The following is a 20,746-nucleotide window of genomic DNA, read 5'->3' as shown; positions in this document are numbered from 1 at the left end:
TTAGACTGACGCCAGCGCCGCGAAGTGTTGTGCTCTGTTATCTCGGCATGTTTGCGGCGGCTTACGGTAGCTGAAGCGCAGCTTGATTTGGCTGCTCGTCTTGTCTTTCGCTGTGTACCTGACCGGCGAAGAGAGTGCGCTCACTTGACATGTCCGTCTCGCCACGTGTCGCTCGTGGCTGTCGCTCGCCACGTGTCGCTCGTGGCTGTGGTCTCACGCGCGTCCAGAAAACACGTTGAAGCGCGCATTGGAGTGCTCTCGCAGGTTAGTGTCTGGCTTCCTGTTTAGTCCACGATGCACTGAAGATCCAGTGTTGGTACATACATCCATTTAAAATATTAACTGCAGTTTGCATTTTTGAAAACTGGCGAAAAACCGTATAGGAAACGCGCATTGCAAATTGTTAAGGATGACACTGTGAATAAGATCGGGAACCCGCTGTTTAATCACCAAGATGCGGCGGGGGCGTCGAGTTACCTTATGTGCCCTTATAAGCTATAAGATGCTACCTCTCGATACGTTACATCTATGGCCAGAGTCTTTTTAATTACCTAAAAAGCCCGTTTCCTCTCTGTCAAGATGCCTCTTAGCGCTTTTGGTCAATAACTAGACATTAAGCGCTTAGTTTGCATCGCATCTACGCGTCTTTCTTGCCAGGAGACACGCAGGCTCTTACGCCCCGACACTGGATCGCCAGTGCAGTGTGGAGTAAGCAGGAAGCCAGACACTAACCTGCGAGAGCACTCCTAAGCGCGCTGTCAGAGAATATACGAAATGAAGAACATTTGCAGATTTACAGATTTCTTTTCGCCACGAACGGTTTGCGGTTTGCCGCGATAAGCAAACCATAACGTGTTTTCTGGACGCGCGTGAGACCGCAGCCACGAGCGAAAAGTGGCGAAACGGACATGTCAAGTGAGCGCACTCTCCCCGCTGGACAGGCACAAGCAAAAGACGAGACGAGCAGTAAAATCGAGCTGTGCTCCAGCTATCGTTAGCCGCCGCAAACATGCCGAGATAACAGAGCACAACACTTCGCGGCGCTGGCGTCAGTCCAAGCCAGTCCAAGCCAGTCCAGGCCACGCTGCGGAGCGTTCGTGTTAAGCGTGCTGACGGCTGTACATGTCTGTTCCTGGTACAGCCCATGCCTAGTCACCACTATACCCACACTTAAGGGGCCTTATTTCACGAACACAAGTATGATAGGACGGGAAAAGAAACACATGAAGCATTATTACGTAACCTTTATTCTTTTATAAACATATTTTAGCTGCGTGGGTTAGAAGTCACCAATATGTGTCGTGATTGTAAAATATATTCAGTTCTTTCTATCGAAATATCTCCCAAACATATCAATTCGTGGTGACATTCTGTCATGCGGTATCCTCTCCCGAAGCTCTTCCCTAGTTCACACTTGAAGAAAGAGCAAAGAAATAGGGCGAAGACTCAGTCACTCTCACGGCTACTTCAAAATCAGCTCATAAAGATGGATGCCTTCAGAAGTGAAATTATACTTCGCCATTTGTACGTAGGTTTTCTTCAATTTAGCCCTGCGGCACACATGACGCTAATGTCTGATGTTATGGTGAAGAGGTTTCTTAAATAGTACTTTACAGCTGGCCAGCCATGACCGCCTAAGTTAGCTTCACCTTAGACTTAAACGTGTCAGGTGGTTGACAGTCTTATCGCACGCTGTGATATAAACACTGCCTGCCTTCCGGTTTCTTAAAACGGAAACTTGTGATATTATTTCTTCTGATACTGTTTGTGTACGGGTAAATGAAACTACAAAATAGTCTAACACTGGTGTGCATGTCAGACGTCCAGCTAGAAATTCTCTCACTTTATCATTAGCGTAAAACAAAACGCATTGATATGTATTGCAGGACGATACTCTTCTTCTTTCACATCCGCTGGCATATTATTACCGATCACCATTTTCTTTCAGTACATCTCTCTGACTTCCTATTATCATGCATTCTGAATGCTTGACATAGTGCAAAAAATGTGGCACGCATTCCAAATTACCATGGACTCGCGCAGGCTGCAACCATTTGACACGTCGTTCTTGGTCGCTATCTTTGAGTTGTAGGTCAAGCGTGCTTAGCTAAGCCGAATAATTCTTGACAACTTGAAGTTACACACTTTAAACGCACTTCAACCTTGTCAGCCAGAAAGCTTTCCGGGTCTTCAGAAATGTAGAACGGACGAACAGATTACCGTGTTGTTTATAATTACCTCGGCAGACGTAGTCACCCATCGCCTCCTCTATTTTTTCCATGCCAGTGCAATCGTTCGCCCCACAATTGGAGCCGTTGGTGCCTTCATTGAGCTGCCGAGTTGTGACGTCACCCAGATGGTACGACTAGGTACGACTGCTTGCGTCACGCGTTCGTCTGAACGCGCGCCACTGGCTTTCCAGTGGCGCTGCGTCCACTGGCATTCCAGACGCTCCGTCCCTGCGTCTGTCGGGTTCCTTCGACTTCCTTCCTTCGACTTCCGTCATGAGGCGCCACGCAGATGGTACTCTCCCCCACGACCGTAAAGCAGGCGCTAACGCTAACCGACGGGGGAGAGTAGGAAAGGAAGATAGGAGAGGATGGTGAACGGTCAAATCAGCCGCATCGTTCTGGCATTGAAAAAATAGGGGAGGCGCTGAGTCACGTATAGGTGAATACTGACATAACCGATAGAAAAAATACAATACATTGGCCTAGTCTAGTTTAGTCGAAACAGAAAATTTACCAGCTTGGTTGTCTCACTCAAAATCAACCTTTAGCAGTCCAGGGCTATGCGTCCATTCCATACCAGTTCCATTCTGTAATCGTGGGCTCCCAATCCTTTCATATTTCAACTGTCTGACTGGTGCCTTCATTCCATTCTCATGTCATTCCGCGTGTTCAAAAGTGTGGAATCATTCTGGAATCATTCCAACTCCGGAGTTGTCACACCGCAACTCTAATGCTCACCTGCAGTCTCAGTGTTTGAGTGCAAAGGGATTTCCGCCAAGCACAAAGAACAGCGGCTCAAGAAGCTCCCCAAGCTTTGAGTAGGCCTGAAAATAAGAGAGACAGGAAAATGTTTTGGCCATGCAGGATCAAGGAGATTGCAATAATGTACAGCTACGTCTGCGTGTTCTAAATGTAGGCACCAGTACCGACATTCACACAGTTCCCTACTGACATTAGTAGAGGCAACTATGGAGTTTGGACTTTTCAGCTGTTTTGTAGGTTCTTCAGATTTCTTTTATCTTTGTGATTGCGGCTTCAGACACTCTTGTGGCTTGATGTACTACGCGTTGTATGCCCGTATCGCCCAAATTTTGAAGCAGTCATATTTTTTTTTCTAATTTAGAAGGCAATAAGAATTTACACACACTCATAGTCATTGCAATTTGCCGTACTTAAAACGCAATATTTTGTTGAAAATGATCTGCTTACGGATCCGCAATGCCGTTTGTTGCTACAAGGACAAAGTACAGGGAAATCCACGCATACCAACCATCATTACCATGCTGGCTGAACCCCCTCGCTTACAGCTACTACAGACACCAGCGTCACAGTTTGCCTTAGTATTTCCTTCAGGAAACTGACTTTGCGAGCAGCTCCTGCCGAAAGTTAGACCTTCAAAATTTCAGCTCTTGCTGAACCATCGCCACTGTTCAGTATGCCGCGCTTTGCGTCGCGAGGCACAAGGCGCGCGCAGGCAACTCAATACAGAGCCACGAACGCAAGTTGTAGGACGATGTCAGGTATGGCGTGGCTGCCGTGTTCACAGACCGAAACTATCTTAAAGGCCACCGCGGTGCTCCAAAGTGACATGGACACTTGCTAACTACATCACGTGCAGCTATACTACAGTAACTAATATGGGTTCTGCGTGTGCAAGGCACACTTCGATCTCTTTGTTCAAATTCTATCCTTCTACTTTGGCGCTCTTCATCAAACTTAGCGAATATGTATGTTTCTGGTAAAGCATTTTAGAGAGGCTTATTCATTAAGGAAGCAGCCGGCAAAGCATGAAGTACTTTACTGCGGCACGAACACAGTACAAAAAATTTGGAGAGCCCTTAAGCTTCGCCTTTAAGATTGGAACGCAATAGCATTCAAAGATCCCTGACTGTTCCCCACGCTTCCCGCCAACTGCAGCTTATGTCACCCTAATGTTTACCGTGAAACGCTGGAGGCGAATGCTATGCACGAAGGCGAGCTTTCTGGTAGAAACACGGCCTGATGCGTGGGCCAATCCCGGAGGCTGTGCACAGCCGCGCTAAAGAAATTACATCAATTTCAGGCTTCTGTTACTGTTTCGCACTTTTAATATTTCAGTCTGACAAGATTTAACATAAAAGGCATGCCCTGGCGGTTTTTCGTTTCATGACATTTGTTTGTCTCAAAATTCTCAAAATTCCGAGGAATAACTTTTTCAAGACTGTAAGACAAGGTACGAGCAACTTTAGTGATAGAATGGTGCGGTAATATAACCCGCATATACCGCATGTCATATAGAAAGGCGTGGCATTTACATATACATAAATATATAGAAGAATTTTCGCTCACAGACAACTGCGCCGACAACGACATTGGATTTCTTGCGACGCGGGGCTCTTAACGCTTTCGCGTTAAAATGGCGAAAAGACGGAATGCCTATGACACTTTTACGTAAGAGCTTCAGTCAATGTAAAATAAACACAATAAAAGGAAACTCTTTAGGAAATTATTTATTACTGCATCCATCTTAGTATGGCAAACAACAGTTCACCAAATAGAGGATTGCGGGTCTTTTATGCAATATCTGGTCAGTGAACAATTGGAAACACCGATAATCTCACTTTCGTTCAAGTTTTTTCCTAAATTCCGCCCAACACTGAAGAAGGTGAGGACCACTAGAGCTACTGCTTGCCAAAAGTACGCCTTAATGTAAAAAATTATTTTCCTAGCAGTTTATCCAGTCCTTTTTTTTTTTATTGAGGTTCGCTGAAGAACTTTTTTTGACGATCCCTGTATTGTGCTTGTGCAGCAGCAAAGTATTTCGTGGGGCGAAGGCTACTTTGGCAATGTACAAGCGCGCCTAAAATATTGTCGCAGCACTGCGCGACTGAGCGAGAGAAAGAAGTACAGCAAGGGTACGTGAGCTCGGCTAAACTCCGCGCCGGCTGGTCCTTCCCTGTGGATTCCTCCTGACCCCGTTTCACTCGGGTAATAGCGTTAGTAAGGATACATCTCCGGATCTGAGATTCTCAAAAACGTGAAAGGTCTAGAATGGCATAATTCGGATCAAAATTTTGGCGGCGACCGCTACATCATTGTTTACATACTGAAAGAAGGCCTTAAAACGCGCAGGGCTCGCGCGCCGGCCGTCGTTGAGTGGGTCAAGGTCAGAGATATCAGGAGGGCGCAGGAACTGGGGCGCATCAAAAACATCAAGGAATGGCCGACGGCGCTCAAATCGGACGTTAGAGAGGCGACAAAAACGCTCGAAGGACATAACACCCCGGAGATTGCAGACAGCCGTCTTCTGCATACGTTGGAAGCTAAGCAAAGCGTGGAGCGTCGGCTCAAAAAAAAAAACAGAAATGGAACCGCAACCTCAGAAGGATTGCGAAGCATAATAAAGAAATTGAAGATTATACTTTCAAATTATGCGAACGAAATTGGGGCAACAAGTGTCACGAAATGGAGGGGAGCATGAGCCTCTCCAAGACGTGGAGCATCCTCCGGCACTTGTTGGACCCCGAAAGCTCGAAGACTCAATCCGGTATGAGATTGGTAAAAGCGAGGCACACGTTCAAAGGGAACGATGATTGTTTCATGAACAAATTAATTGAGACATATGTGGGGGAAACATCGCGAACCCCACTTCCCGACTATGGAGGAGCGCCTAACGAGGCGTTGGAGGCCCCCATCACAGAAGCGGAAGTGAGGGCAGAGATCGTAAGACTTCAAACGAAGTCGGCACCGAGCACTGACGGGGTAATGAACAAAATGCTCAGGAACTTAGACGATGACTCCATTAGGTATCTAACGGAGTGCATGCAGGAATGTTGGGATAAAGGCGAACTCCCACAACAGTGGAAGACCGCAAGCATTATTTTAATACCGAAGCCCGGGAAGCCTCCGCAATTTGCAAACTTACGGCCAATTTCTTTAACTTAATGCGTGGGGAAATTGATGGAGCACGTCATCCAGACCAGACTGATGATCTTCATGGAGCAGGGCGATCTGTGGCCACATGAGATGGTCGGGTTTTGACTTCACTTGTGCACGCAGAACGTCATGATCTAAATCAAACATCATCAATAGACTCAAGGTCTAAAGATGCAAAAGCAATTCTGGGGCTAGGCCTTACGAGGGCGTTCGACAACGTAAAGCATGAGGCGGTCCTGGAACGGCTGAACAAGATTAATGTAGGTAGCAGGACATATCGGTACATCAGGGGCTTCCTGGCGGGAAGAACTGCCTGCATGAAGTTTCAAACGCTGGAATCCCCCACAATTGAGCTAGGGAGCAACGGTATGCCCCAGGAATCAGTGCTGTCTTCCCTACTCTTCAATGTGGCTATGAGGGAACTCCCCGAGCAATTGGCAAAGCTCGACGGATTCAAATTTAGTGTAAATGCGGATGATATTACCCTCTTATCCCTGTTTATAACCTTTATACCTCAGTGTGCTATTCCATCTGTCAGCCCATTCTTTATTTTGGATTTCCATGCCAGCTGACGATGACGGAACAGGGTAAGTGCACCTTGTTATCCTTTGCCCATGTAGCAGTCTTTGGAGACAGTACAGATACCGGAAGGAACACTTTCCACCAGGCCTACATGCACCGTGCATAAGATACCTGAGTGGGGCGCAAACATCAGATGTTCTCCCGCTAGGTTGTGATACGCCAGTTGACACCACATACTTCATTATCAATGTAGGCACAAACAGCCTTAGTACACAAAGCGCCGCGGAAACGATCGAGTCCATGAACGTCGTAATACAAACTACTCAAGCCGCTCACCCAAACGCACACATAACCGCAACAACTGCCGCTCCCCGCCTATAAAACAAACACCGCCGAATAATCCACCAAACTAACGCACTCATGAAGCATAATGACGAGATTAACAAGCTCAACTCATTATTTTCAACCTAGAACACTTCCACAAGAACGTTGACACAATGCACCATGCACGAATCACCGCACGAACACCTAGCTTGGGACGTTTCCACTTAAACCGCATAGGAATACAGCTAGTTTCTCAACACATCAAATCCTTTATTAAGGACGAGTAAAGAAAAACACTCTTTAAATCCACCTCAAATACTACCCCCACCGACTCTGCCGACCGTGCCAGCCCGGACAACACAACTGCGACAGTCACCTCAAAAACACAGGAAAAACAGACAGCGGAATGTGGAACGAGCCACAAGACGCACACTACTCCAAAAACGAAATCAACGATAGTGCAAACAGACACAACAGACAACAGAAAATCCACTACCGAAGTTTTCACACAGACGCCCACACGCCTGCCTGCACAAAGTCAAACAGAAACCGAGCTCGAATTAAGCCAGGCATACGGTACTAAACCTGTCAAATAGAAGTACACCCCAGGCAAATTTACCCTTAAAAGGACAAATAAATAACAGCCATCGCAAATAAATAACTCTTCTCTGCCACGAAGCACCGAATTCCTACACGCTAAAAAACTTACAAAAAAAATGCGAGCTACACCTCCCATCTGAAAAGCTACACAATCTGCACAGAGAAAAATAAAATCCCTAAAGGTCTTAACACTGAAGGCTGTACCAGCTCTAGGAACACTCCCACCCCACCATCGTGCAAACTGGCAAACAACATTGAACAATGCCTCACTTTCACTTTTGAATATCTTCAAGGAACACCGCGAAGAACAAATCGAAAGTTTTAGCCACAGACTTCTGAACATAGCCGTGACATCGGATAAAAAGAAAGATTTAGAGCATTACGACGAAAAAGAGTCTACAAAACTGGTTCAAAAACAAATAAAGAAAGCAAACTTTAATTAAAGAACAACCTTCCAGATAAAGAGCCACCTTACGACAACGAGAGGGACCTCGAGTCTAGAAATACCAGACTTGACGGAAACTTCCATAAAATTAAAGCAGGCCATTGTTCTAGACATCTCAAAAACATTAAGTAAAACAGAAATAGGCATGCTCAGCAAGGGCATAAGCTTTTGTCCCACGAACAACACAATAAAGGAATTCGAGCTTTACAAGGGCCTTTAAGAATTTTCGTGACGAATGCGTATCAGACACTTTTCGCAGACAATAACACACCATAAACCGAAACGACACCACTTAGAGCCCAATCCACTTGGACTCCCGAACCAGAACAAGCCATAGAACTTGACACATACCTTAAAACTGTGAGTAAAAAATTATAAGCCAGTCCAAGACATCCAAGCGACCTAAAAGCATAACGGCGTCGGAGAGTCGTATCATTTCAAATCTTAGTTACCGGAATGGCATTGTTATCAAGAAAGCAGATAAGGGTGGTAGTATAGTTTTTTGGCCAGTATAAAAATACAAGCACGAGGCTTAGAGACAACTTAACAACCCAGAACACTACCGTAAGCTAGATAACGATCCGAAATTATCCCACGCAGTGACAATTGCCAACAGGCTGAAATCCCTTTTGGCCGACGAATTTATAACGCCATCGAAATACAAATTTCTTAAACCAAGCAAGAAAACTGCCGTACGCTTCTACCTCCTTCCAAAAATTCTTAAAATTCCATCCACTGAACTATACATCGGTATTATCCCAGGTCGTCCGACAGTATCGAACAACAACACCACCACAGAAAACATTTCCACATTCCTTAACCAATTCCTTGGTGACTTGCCAAAAGGAATTTCGTCATTTGTACAAGATACGCCCCACCTGCTGAGAATTATGAGAAGACATTAATTCTAAAGGCACACTACTCCATAACATAATTCTCGCAACACTAGACGTCACGGCCCTGTACTCCAACATACAGATTCCCGATGGTTTATCTTCGATAAAACTAACGCTGACTAAACACAATGCACAACACTCCACTGAAGTCTACTTGTCTGTGCTTCAATTAGTTCTAACAGATAACTACTTCGAATTTGAGGAGAATTACTACCTACAGCTACGAGCGCGGGTACTCGGAAACACCGGAACAAGCACGGGTTCCTTTTGCACCAACCTACGCGAACATATTTATGGAGATTCTAGAAACAGATTTCCTATCGCGCTGCACTGACAAACCCCACACATGCCTATGATACATAGACGACATATTCATAATATGGGGACATTGTCAAGACAGCCTAGATAAATATGTAGCATTTCTAAACTCTTTTCATCCAACAATAAAATTCACATCAATATCCTCAACTGAGCGCATAAACTTTCTGGACACAACAATATACATTGACCATGGGGCGATAAAAACAACCCTGTAGAGGAAACCTTTCGACAAACAACAGTACCTACAACATACAAGCCATCATCCCAGACATTGCAAACAAGGCATCTTTAAAGGCCAAGTCACACGAATACGTCGCATTTGCGTTGAAAACCAAGACTACATAGATAGACTCGATCACCTTAAAGAAACCCTATCAAACAGGAGCCACCTAAATAGTGACCTTCAAAAAGCCTACACCGCTGCAACAAAACTTGATCGAGCCGAATTCCTCAAGCTCCGCCCGAGGATCACAAGAACAACGCCTCTCCTTACTACTAAATTCTCAAACGCACTCCCAAACGTGAGCAACATTCTCTGTAAATATTACCCAATTCTCACCAGCGACCAGAAACTCAAGATTTTTCCCAACTCGCCCAGAGCAGCTTACAAACGCAACAATAATTTTAAAGGTATTATTGTGCATGCCAAAGTAAGGACAAAGACGAAGTTGGGAACCGGTCTCCGTGGCCGCCCCAGGTGCTCTACATACAAACATATTCAATCTACTACAACAGTAAAAAGTAAAGCGTCGAATTACTCACACAAGGTAACTTCGGGTTTCACCTGCACATCAAGCAACGTAGTCTACTGTCTATAATGTGCCGCTTGTGGCAAACAATGCGTAGGTGAGACTAGACAACAAATTCATACGTCTCAACGGTGTTTTGCATCCGCTAAATTCACTAAAGCAGTAGCCAGCCACTTAAACGAACATGCTCATATATTCGCAAAGCAAGGCTCTATATACTACAAACTCATTTCCGTTCACCTCGCGAAAGGAAATATACGGAATTATACCTCATACACAAGTTTAATTGCCTACACCCGACAGGCATTAATTTGGCACGTAGCAACTCAGAGTCATTAAAAGCGGAAACTTAAATCTGAAATTCTCATATCATCAACCAAGGCACAAAACACATTGTGCCACCAGCTAACCTTATTTTCTAACCTCACCTGTTCCTCCATTTCGTGAACTTTTTTCCTGTCTACAGCTCAATTTATTATACTATTTCATGTTTTTACACTTATATCAACTGTACGACCCCCTTTTCCCAAGTACAGCTGCCGCCGCCCGCTTCTGTGCACGTCACCCTCCTATTTGTTATTCCAGTTTCGGCACCCCCTGCCCTTTCTTTGTCTGTTTTAATTATATAGGTTTTTTGAAACACCCTCGCCAACACATTCGTAAGTCCCAGACGACAGGATACCTTTTCCGGCGCCTCAGCCACACAGGGTATCGCCATTTCTGTATACCGCCGTAACGACACCTACGTTGAGCTAAAGAGGCTAACGTCCCTTGAAAGACCATGCCGCTGCCTTCAAGTTTCCCCATGCAGTGCACGCCAGACTCCTTGTCGCCATCTTAGCTCCTTCAAAATTACTCGACGCATCGGCTGCTACGCTACTAAAGTCACTCTGTCAACTGATGTCTTTTTGGGTATTTTTTGTTACTCGCGCACTTACCGCCCGACTGGCTCTTCTAAAGCCACACCAACATGCCGCCGACGACACCCCTGAATGCTCCCTAACCTGTCGCTTCCCTAACGCCATCCCGTGCCCCTCTTTTTCATTGTTTCTTGTTCTCTTGGTGTCCCCCCCCCCCGTTGTTTTTCCTCCTTTTCTGTTTTTTTCTTTTCTCCCCGCCTTCCCACTATCCCGCTCTTGCCCCTCGTCTTGGGAACCACGCTCACAAACGTCAGGCGACAGCGCTCATTCTCTTTGAAGTCTCTCCCTTCACAACCGGCCGCCACCGACAACAAGCGCACGTGATGTCACTGTACTAACCCTCTAAAACTAACGTGCCGAGGTTGACGAGGCCGCCTTTGAAGAAGATAGGTGCTCCTATCGAGACGTCGGACAGCCTTTCTGAGGCGCCTTATCCCTGTTTATACCCTTTATACCACAGTGTGCTATTCCATCTGTCAGCCCCTTTCTTGATTTTGGTTCAACCGGGGAATTCATTCAGCTGTCGAAAGCCTGCTCCAGGCCGCCACCGACATCATAGTCAATCACGCGGCCGAGAGAGGCCTAGCGTGCTCGCCGCTGAAATCATAATTGTTTATCTTATGCAATCCGAAACACTTAAAGTGCAAGCCGCTGTCGGAGATCAAAATTAAAGTTGCGGGTAAGCAGCTACCAATACGGTCGAGAAAATCAGAATCTTGGGCCTGACTCTCCAGTCACACAGCCATAATGGCGAGACCGTCAAGAGGCTGAAGAATCACGCGATTCAGAACTTGAGTCAGCAAAGGCCGAGGGTTAAAGGGGGAAATTTTGATTAAACTAATACATGCATACATATTCAGCCAGGTGAGCTACGCAACGCCATATCTCCATTTGAAAGCGGTGGAAAGAGCAAAGATTGATCCTCTAATGAGAAAATGCGTAAAAGAGCGCTGGGTGATGTGCATCCACATGTGCACATCCACGGAGAGACTGATGGCTCTAGGGGTGCACAACACACGGGAAGAACTGGTGGGAGTGGTGCGAACCTCTCAAATTGAGAGACTTAGCACCACGAGGACAGGAAGAGCCATATTGACCAAACTTGAAATAAACACGGATAGAGGCCCCACCCAAAAGGTCGAGATGTATAGGGAAGTCACGAAAAATCTGATTATCTCCCCCTGCCAAGAAACGTGCACCCGGAACATACCAAAGACAGGAGGCAAAAACGAGCCGAACCATTACAAATTAGATTAGGTGAAATTTCGGAAGATGAGGTGGCCTATGCAGACGCGGCGGGAGGTGGCGGCGGTTTTACGGTGGCGACGCCCGTCAGCGGCCGGAATAATGCCGTGACAGCTGCCCCTCTGCGCGGGCGGAGCATAGAAGTTGCCGAGAAAATCCCGATCGCGTGAGATTGCGCTAGAACAGACGCGAAATTTGTGATCAGTGACAGCAAAACTGCCATACAACATTTTAGCAAGGGAAGTATCTCACCCCTAGTGGCCAGAATCCTAGGCCACAGAAAATTAAATAGAAAAATTTTAACAATTTGTACTCCGGAGCCCGAAGCCGTCCCCGGCAACCAGGCGGCCCACGAGCTCGATCGAGATATCTACCGCCGAGCTGCTACGCGAACCCTCGATGACCGAGGGAGGGGAGGGCGCATGCTAAAATATGGGGAGATCACGCAGCATTATACATCGGGTAGTACATGGTATCCCTGCCAGACCCGGAATTAAACAACAGACAAGCAGTCGCGTGGAGACGACTGCAAACTTACACGTAGCCGCACCCGGTTATGGCGAACCACATGTTCCCCAAGGCCAGGAGTGATAGGTCTAATCTTTGTGGGGCGAAAGGGACCCTCGACCATATCACATGGGAATGCCCGTACTCTCCTGGAGGAACGCATAATATTGGTAGTAGATACACCTGGGACACCCTGCTGCCCAGCTAGCACTCTGAGCTCCAGCTCCGGCTCGTTCAACTGGCTCAAGAGGCTGCTGGGACCCAAGACCTCCGAGCCTGCACCTGAGGCGGCGGCGCCCGCCCCCTGAACAGCGAGTCGGGGGGTAAGTAAATCACCTTATCCGTTGGAAAATTAAGTTCATTCTATCCATCTATCGGTAAATAAACATATTTCGTAACATCTTTGGTGGAGGTGCCGCTTCAATCCTGGACGATCCAGGACTACCTAGGTCTACCGACTGGGCAACGGAGTAGACGTTTAGCCTGATTACAACCCCAAGCAGCGGACATGGCCAATACCGGAGAAAGCAAAGGTGACCCCACCGGCGTCGAACCAGACAACAATCACGCGGCGTAGGCTGGCTACTGGAGGCAGCTGGGAGACCCAACCAGCTTTTCAGGGAAGGCGAACGAAGACGTCGACGACTGGCTGAAGTACTGCGAAAAAGTGAGTCGCCACCGCCACTAGAGCATTGCGAAGCAGCTCGATAACGTGGTCTCATTTTCTCGCTGGAACCGCGCTCCTCTAGTTTGAAAACCACGATAACGTATTGACAAGCTGGGATAATTTTCCACAAGAATTTACAAAGTGCTTTGTGGACGCCATCTCTAAGAAAAAGAAGGCTAAGCACACGCTTTCCCGAAGAGCTCAGTGACCTAACGAAATGTGTACAACCTATATAGAGGTTTTTTCAAATTATGCGGAATCGTCAGCCCCACCATGCCCGACGAAGAAAACGTAGGACATCTCCTTAAATAAATCGCTGCTGGCGTTTTTCACTTCCTTGTAAAGAAATAAGATCTTAGCATTCTGTCTGTTTGAAGCAACATTTCCGGGCATTTGAAGAGCTGAAAATGAGAAGGTTTCTACCAAAGTTCGGAGGCTTGGATAATTTTACTAGTATTGCAAGTGTGTCGGTCCCATCCCATGACGGAAACTCTTCGGTGATACGGCAAACGGATAGAGTTGTTGACGACGCTCATGCGTGCCATCCGCGTGCATTTGACGATCGCTCTAATTGTCCCACCGGCCACCTACGCACGTCAGAGTTACCGAGAGCCTCTCAGGGCCTATGCTGATTGTGCGGAAAGCAGCAACTAGTGACCGCAACGGACAAGTCTAGGACGCCGGCAAGATGCGCCCCAACGATTAGTTCCGCGGACTCCTCCATCCTAAAACCAGTCAGCGAGTTCGTTTTTACTCGTGACACCCATGTCAACCGTGTCACCCACGATAATATTTTGTCGCAAATATGCACATTTTCCAAGTTTGGGAAAGATCGCCAAAGTGGAAGGATAGAACTCAAACTAAGCCATCAAAGCATACCTCATGTAAAACACCCCTATTTTTTTTTTACTCTGACATAGTCACCCACATCCATAAGCCATGTAAATAAAGCCCAGACTTTCAATTATTGTATATCGTCACGTGGTGGTGACGTTAAGAACACAGTAGCAATACTGTGAAAGGCAAAACTAGATTTTATTGGGCGAACCTGTGCCCACAAAACAGGCTACACGTATAGCACAACGAAAGCGGCGAACAGAGTCGGCGATCGTCGGAAATCTGATCAGTGGGTCAAGCGCGTCGGCTTTTATAGAGCACTCGTCGAGTGTTCCAGACTAATCGTTTGGACCCGCGTGCCTTCCACAAAGTTCTACACCATTCGCGTTACGCGATGAAATCAGATAACACAAGGTTCGGCGACAACAGACAGCCGGGTAGAAGCATCGATAACTTTCCAGAAACGTCGGATACATGTAGGCGCGTCCGTCGCTGTGCGATTACAGTTGTTAAGCGGCGAAACGTGGTCGCCCGATAAAGATAAGCACACGTGTCAATACCCCCCTCTTAAAAAGCATCGACCCGATGCTGCATACAAACTAAAGTAATAAAGAAAAACACCCGTAGCAAAGAAAACAATAAATGAAAGGAAGTTCGTCAGCGTCCGTAAAAGGGTTTCAGACGCACCACGTGGACCACTTCAGATCGTGCGCGGCGCCGCTGTGAATGCGAAATTCCGTCTGGCACGACCTCATAGTCCAGTGCGCCAATACGTCGAATGACCTTGTAGGGTCCGAAATAGCGGCGCAATAGTTTCTCACTCAGACCTCGTCGGAGTATCGGTGTCCAAACCCAAACACGGTCGCCGGGCTGGTACTCGACGAAGCGTCGTCGGAGGTTGTAGTGTCGGCTGTCGGTCCTCTGTTGGTTCTTGATCCGTAGGCGGGCGAGCTGTCGGGCTTCTTCGGCGCGCTGCAGATAGCTAGCGACGTCAACATTCTCTTCGTCGGTGACGTGGGGCAGCATGGCGTCGAGCGTCGTTGTCGGGATCCTGCCGTAAACCAGCTTAAACGGCGTGATCTGTGTTGTTTCTTGCACCGCCGTGTTGTAAGCGAATGTTACGTACGGCAGGACGGCATCCCAAGTCTTGTGTTCGACGTCGACGTACATCGCTAGCACGTCGGCGAGGGTCTTATTCAGCCGCTCCGTAAGACCCTTCGTCTGCGGATGGTAGGCCGTTGTCCTCGTGTGCCTTGTTTGACTGTATTTCAGTATGGCTTGGGTGAGCTCCGCTGTAAAAGCCGTTCCTCTGTCGGTGATGAGGACTTCTGGGGCGCCATGTCGCAGCAGGATGTTTTCAACAAAGAATTTCGCCACTTCGGCTGCGCTACCTTTCGGCAGTGCTTTAGTTTCAGAAGCGGGTGAGGTAATCCGTCGCCACGACGATCCACTTATTTCCGGTTGTTGACGTCGGAAAGGATCCCAGCAAGTCCATCCCGATTTGCTGGAATGGTCGGAAGGAGGCTCGATTGGCTGTAGTAATCCGGCTGGCCTTGTCGGCGGTGTCTTGCGTCGCTGACAGTCTCGGCATGTTCTGACATAACGGGCGACGTCGGCGGTCAGGCGCGGCCAATAATACTTTTCTTGTATCCTCGATAGTGTCCGGGAAAATCCGAGGTGTCCAGCGGTTGGGTCGTCATGTAGGGCGTGCAATACTTCTGGACGAAGTCCTGACGGGACAACAAGAAGGTAGTTGGCGCGGACTGGTGAAAAGTTCTTCTTCACGAGTAGATTGTTTTGAAGCGTGAAGGAAGATAATCCGCGCTTAAATGCCCTGGGGACAACGTCGGTGTGCCCTTCCAAATATTCCACGAGTCCTTTTAGCTCCGGGTCTGCCCGTTGCTGTTCAGCGAAGTCTTCCGCGTTTATCATTCCAAGGAAGGCGTCGTCGTCTTCGTCATCTTGCGGCGGCGGGTCAATGGGGGCGCGTGATAGGCAATCGGCATCGGAGTGTTTTCGTCCGGACTTGTAGGTTACAGTGATGTCGTATTCTTGTAGTCTGAGGCTCCACCGCGCCAGTCGTCCTGAAGGATCCTTTATACTCGCTAGCCAACACAACGCGTGATGGTCACTGACGACTTTGAATGGCCTGCCATAGAGGTAAGGGCGGAATTTAGCTGTAGCCCAAATGATGGCGAGGCATTCCTTTTCAGTCGTAGAATAATTGCTTTCCGCTTTTGACAGCGACCGGCTAGCATACGATATCACCCGTTCAAGTCCTTCTTTCCTCTAAACTAGGACGGCACCGAGTCCTAGGCTACTGGCGTCAGTGTGGATTTCGGTATCGGCGTTTTCGTCGAAGTGTGCAAGTACCGGCGGCGACTGCATGCGTCGTTTGAGTTCTTGAAATGCCTTGGCCTGCGGCGTTTCCCACTTGAACTCGACATCACATTTGGTTAGATGTGTTAGCGGCTCCGCGATACGTGAGAAGTCCTTGACAAAGCGCCTATAGTAGGCACACATGCCAAGGAATCTGCGCACTGCCTTCTTGTCGGTTGGCTGCGGGAACTTTGCGAGGGCAGCTGTTTTCAGTGGGTCGGGGCGTACTCCTGATTTGCTGATGACGTGGCCTAGAAACAAAAGCTCATCGTAAGCGAATCGGCACTTTTCCGCCTTCAGAGTGAGCCCTGATGACTTGATGGCCTCTAGTACTGTCGCAAGCCGCCTCAGGTGATCGTCGAAATTTCCGGCGAAGACGACGACGTCATCCAAGTAAACGAGACAGGTCTGCCACTTCAGTCCTGCTAAAACCGTGTCCATCACGCGCTGGAACGTTGCAGGCGCCGAGCATAGTCCGAATGGCATAACCTTGAACTCGTAGAGGCCGTCTGGGGTGATGAAGGCCGTCTTTTCGCGATCTCTTTCGTCGACTTCTATTTGCCAATAGCCAGACTTGAGGTCCATTGACGAGAAGTATTTAGCGTTGCAGAGCCGATCCAGTGCGTCGTCTATCCGTGGGAGGGGGTATACGTCCTTCTTCGTGATCTTGTTAAGACGACGATAATCGACGCAGAAACGCAGGGTTCCGTCCTTTTTTTTCACCAAGACTACAGGAGATGCCCACGGGCTTTTGGACGGCTGGATGATGTCGTCGCGCAGCATTTCGTCGACTTGGTGCCTTATAGCTTCGCGTTCCCGCGTCGAAACTCGGTATGGGCTCTGGCGGAGAGGTCGAGCGCCCTCTTCGGTTATTATGCGATGCTTTGCGACTGGGGTTCGTCGAATCTTTGATGACCTTGAAAAGCACTCTTTGTATCGTCGAAGTAGACTTCTGAGCTGTTGTTGCTTAATCGCGGGCAGACTTGGATTTATGTCGAAGTCTGGCTCGGGAACTAAGGTTGTCGGGGTAGATGCGGCGGAATCCGAGAGGACAAACGCATTGCTGTTTTCCAGAATTTCCTCGATGTATGCGATCGTCGTGCCCTTGTTGAGGTGCTTGAACTCCTGGCTGAAGTTTGTCAGCAACACTTTCGTGTTTCCTCCGTGCAGTCGAGCGATCCCTCTTGCGACGCAAATTTCACGGTCTAGCAGTAGACGTTGGTCACCTTCGATGACGCCTTCTACGTCAGCGAGTGTTTCGGTGCCGACCGAAATAACAATGCTGGAGCGAGGCGGGATGCTCACTTGATGTTCGAGCACACTCAAGGCGTGGTGACTACGAGGGCTCTCCGGCGGTATCGCATGATCTTCCAACAGCGTTATGGACTTCGACTTCAGGTCGATGACTGCGCCGTGTTGGTTGAGGAAGTCCATGCCGAGAATGACGTCTCGTGAACACTGTTGGAGGATAACGAAGGTGACAGGGTAAGTGCGGTCGTGAATGGTAATTCTTGCCGTGCACATTCCTGTCGGCGTAATCAGGTGTCCTCCAGCGGTGCGAATTTGAGGGCCTTCCCATGCAGTCTTAACCTTCTTTAACTGGACGGCGATGTGTCCACTCATGACTGAGTAATCGGCGCCTGTGTCGACTAAGGCGGTGACTGCGTGGCCGTCTAGAAGTACGTCGAGGTCGGTGGTTCTTTGTCTTGCATTGCAGTTGGGTCTTGGCGTCGGATCACGGCTGCGTCGTGTTGAACTGAAGCTGGTACGTCGCATCGTCAAGTCGTCTTTCGTCGGTGTAGTCTTGGCTTCCTGACTTCCTCGGGACGGCAGCGTGTCGTTATTATGTCGTCGAGATGGTTTCTTCGGCGTCTTCGTCGGCGGCGGAGGATCTTCGTCAGTTCGACGAACAGCAGCCGCACCTCCATCGGTTGCTGCCTTTAGTTTTCCGGATATGGGCTCGCTGACCGGCCCCGGGCTGGGCCAGTGTATGGTCGGCGCTGCGGCGACAGGTAGCGGCCTGGTGATGGCGAACGCGACGGTCGTCGAGAGCTCCACTGGGTAGCGGCGAGGTAGTCGGCGATATCCCGGGGGCGTTCACCTTGCTGCGGGCGCGGAGCGTTCACGGCGAAACCTCGCAGTCCCACCTCCCGGTATGGACATCGTCGGTAGACGTGACCCGCTTCTCCGCAGTGGTAGCAGAGCGGGCGGTGGTCAGGAGCGCGCCAAATGTCCGTCTTCCTCGCGTAGGTACGCTGGACGACAGGTGGTCGTGCTGGCTGCGGCGGCGGCGGACGACGGAACTGCGGCGTGACAGGGCCCTGGCGCGGTCGCGGAGGGGGACCTTGACGGCGCGCGAGGGCGGCGTAGGTCATCGCTTGCGGCTCAGGCTGCGGCGATTCAGGGGTTACTCCAAGCTGTTGGTGGAGCTCCTCACGCACGGCGTCAGCAATCGAAGCCACTTGAGGCTGTGATGATGGGAACAGCTTTTGTAGCTCCTCCCGCACGACAGCTCGGATAGTCTCGCGTATGTCGTCGGTGGCGAGTGATTGAACCCCGGCGTAGTTTGTATAGTTCGTGCGGCGATCGAATTGCCGGTTCCGGATCTCGAGTGTCTTCTCAATGTTCGTCGCCTCACGAAGAAACTCTTCGACGGTCTTCGGTGGGCTTCTTACCATCCCGGCGAAAAGTTCCTCCTTTACACCACGCATCAGTAAGCGGACTTTCTTCTCCTCGGCCATATCCGGGTCGGCGTGGCGGAACAAACGGCTCAATTCTTCCGTAAAGATGGCGACGTTCTCGTTTGGCAGCTGCACTCGGGCGTCCAGCATAGCTTCAGTCCCTTTCCTTGCGCACGACGCTTGTAAAGGTGCGTAGGAAGCCGGTACGGAACAGGTCCCACGTTGTCAAGGTCGATTCCCTGTTCTCAAACCAAGTTCTGGCGGTGTCTTCTAAGGCGAAGTAGACATGCCGCAGCTTCTCGTTGGAGTCCCAGTTGTTGAATGTTGCGATTCGTTCGTAGGTCTCCAGCCATGATTCCGGGTCTTCAGTCGCTGCTCCATGGAAGGTTGGTGGGTCCCGAGGTTGTTGTAGGATAACGGGGGACGCTGGGGCAGCCATTGGGGTTGTCTTGACCACGATCTTCTTTGTCGTCTCAGGTAGAAGTCCGTGCTCTGGGGGCAGTCCTTGCAGTCTGCGGCTAGCACGCTGGTTTGGGCGATGTTGGTTCTGTCCTCGGGCTTCGGGCTTGGATCGCGGCTTTGCGGGGGCGTTCGGTACATGAACGCACAAGCACCTCCACCAGATGTCACGTGGTGGTGACGTTAAGAACACAGTAGCAATACTGTGAAAGGCAAAAGTAGATTTTATTGGGCGAACCTGTTCCCACAAAACAGGCTACACTTATAGCACAACGAAAGCGGCGCACAGAGTCGGCGATCGTCGGAAATCTGATCAGCGGGTCAAGCGCGTCGGCTTTTATAGAGCAGTCGTCGAATGTTCCAGACTAATCGTTTGGACCCGCGTGCCTTCCACAAAGTTCTACACCATTCGCGTTACGCGATGAAATCAGATAACACAAGGTTCGGCGACAACAGACAGCCGGGTAGAAGCATCGATAACTTTCCAGAAACGTCGGATACATGTAGGCGCGTCCGTCGCTGTGCGATTACAGTTGTTAAGCGGCGAAACGTGGTCGCCCGATAAAGATAAGCACACGTGTCAATATTCTAGGTTGCAATGGTCCCATCTATCTTGTTACGCCACTTTTCTGTTACGTCTTTGTATCACTGCCCCAACTTTTTTTTCCTATGGAAAAGGCATGATACATTACCGTAATCAAGGCTATTCCGCGCTATTCACTATCTTCTCTTTTACAGAAAAACAATTTGATGAGGTAAATGGTTCAGTGCTTTTTAGAACGGAACAAGAACATCCACAATTACATATCTTCGGAGTACACAGTAATATAATATTTTGGTTCATTAATGCAGTTTTGCTACATATGCCTTACCATATGCTATATAAAAAGCTAATTAAAAACTGGGTTTAATTGCGGCATAATTAAACGCAATGAGGCATTGCGTTTAATTAAAAACGCAATGCCGCATGACTTCGAGCTTACCGGAATCTTGGAATAACGCTAACATAATCCTAATCCATAAGAAACGGGACGCCAAAGACGAAAAA

The 20,746-nt window shown here is 48.7% G+C and overlaps 1 protein-coding gene across 2 annotated transcripts in view; it reads right to left on the bottom strand.

Moving 5' to 3' along the window:
* Positions 1 to 20,746, bottom strand: part of LOC142576606 (urease accessory protein UreD-like) — a 91,680-nt gene that overhangs the window by 14,299 nt on the left and 56,635 nt on the right. For both annotated transcript variants that reach the window (XR_012826883.1, XM_075686808.1), the window contains one exon: positions 2,970 to 3,055. Coding sequence is in view for 1 of the 2 variants with exons in the window: in XM_075686808.1 (XP_075542923.1) it covers positions 2,978 to 3,055 (78 nt within the window). In the remaining variant the exon portion in view is untranslated. The remainder of the gene's footprint in view (positions 1 to 2,969; positions 3,056 to 20,746) is intronic.

This window comes from Dermacentor variabilis, chromosome 3, assembly GCF_050947875.1.
Source record: "Dermacentor variabilis isolate Ectoservices chromosome 3, ASM5094787v1, whole genome shotgun sequence".
NCBI classification, from domain to species: Eukaryota; Metazoa; Arthropoda; class Arachnida; order Ixodida; family Ixodidae; genus Dermacentor; species Dermacentor variabilis.
The sequence above is the reverse complement of the archived record's forward strand: the minus strand, read 5'-3'. Positions and strand labels throughout refer to the sequence as shown.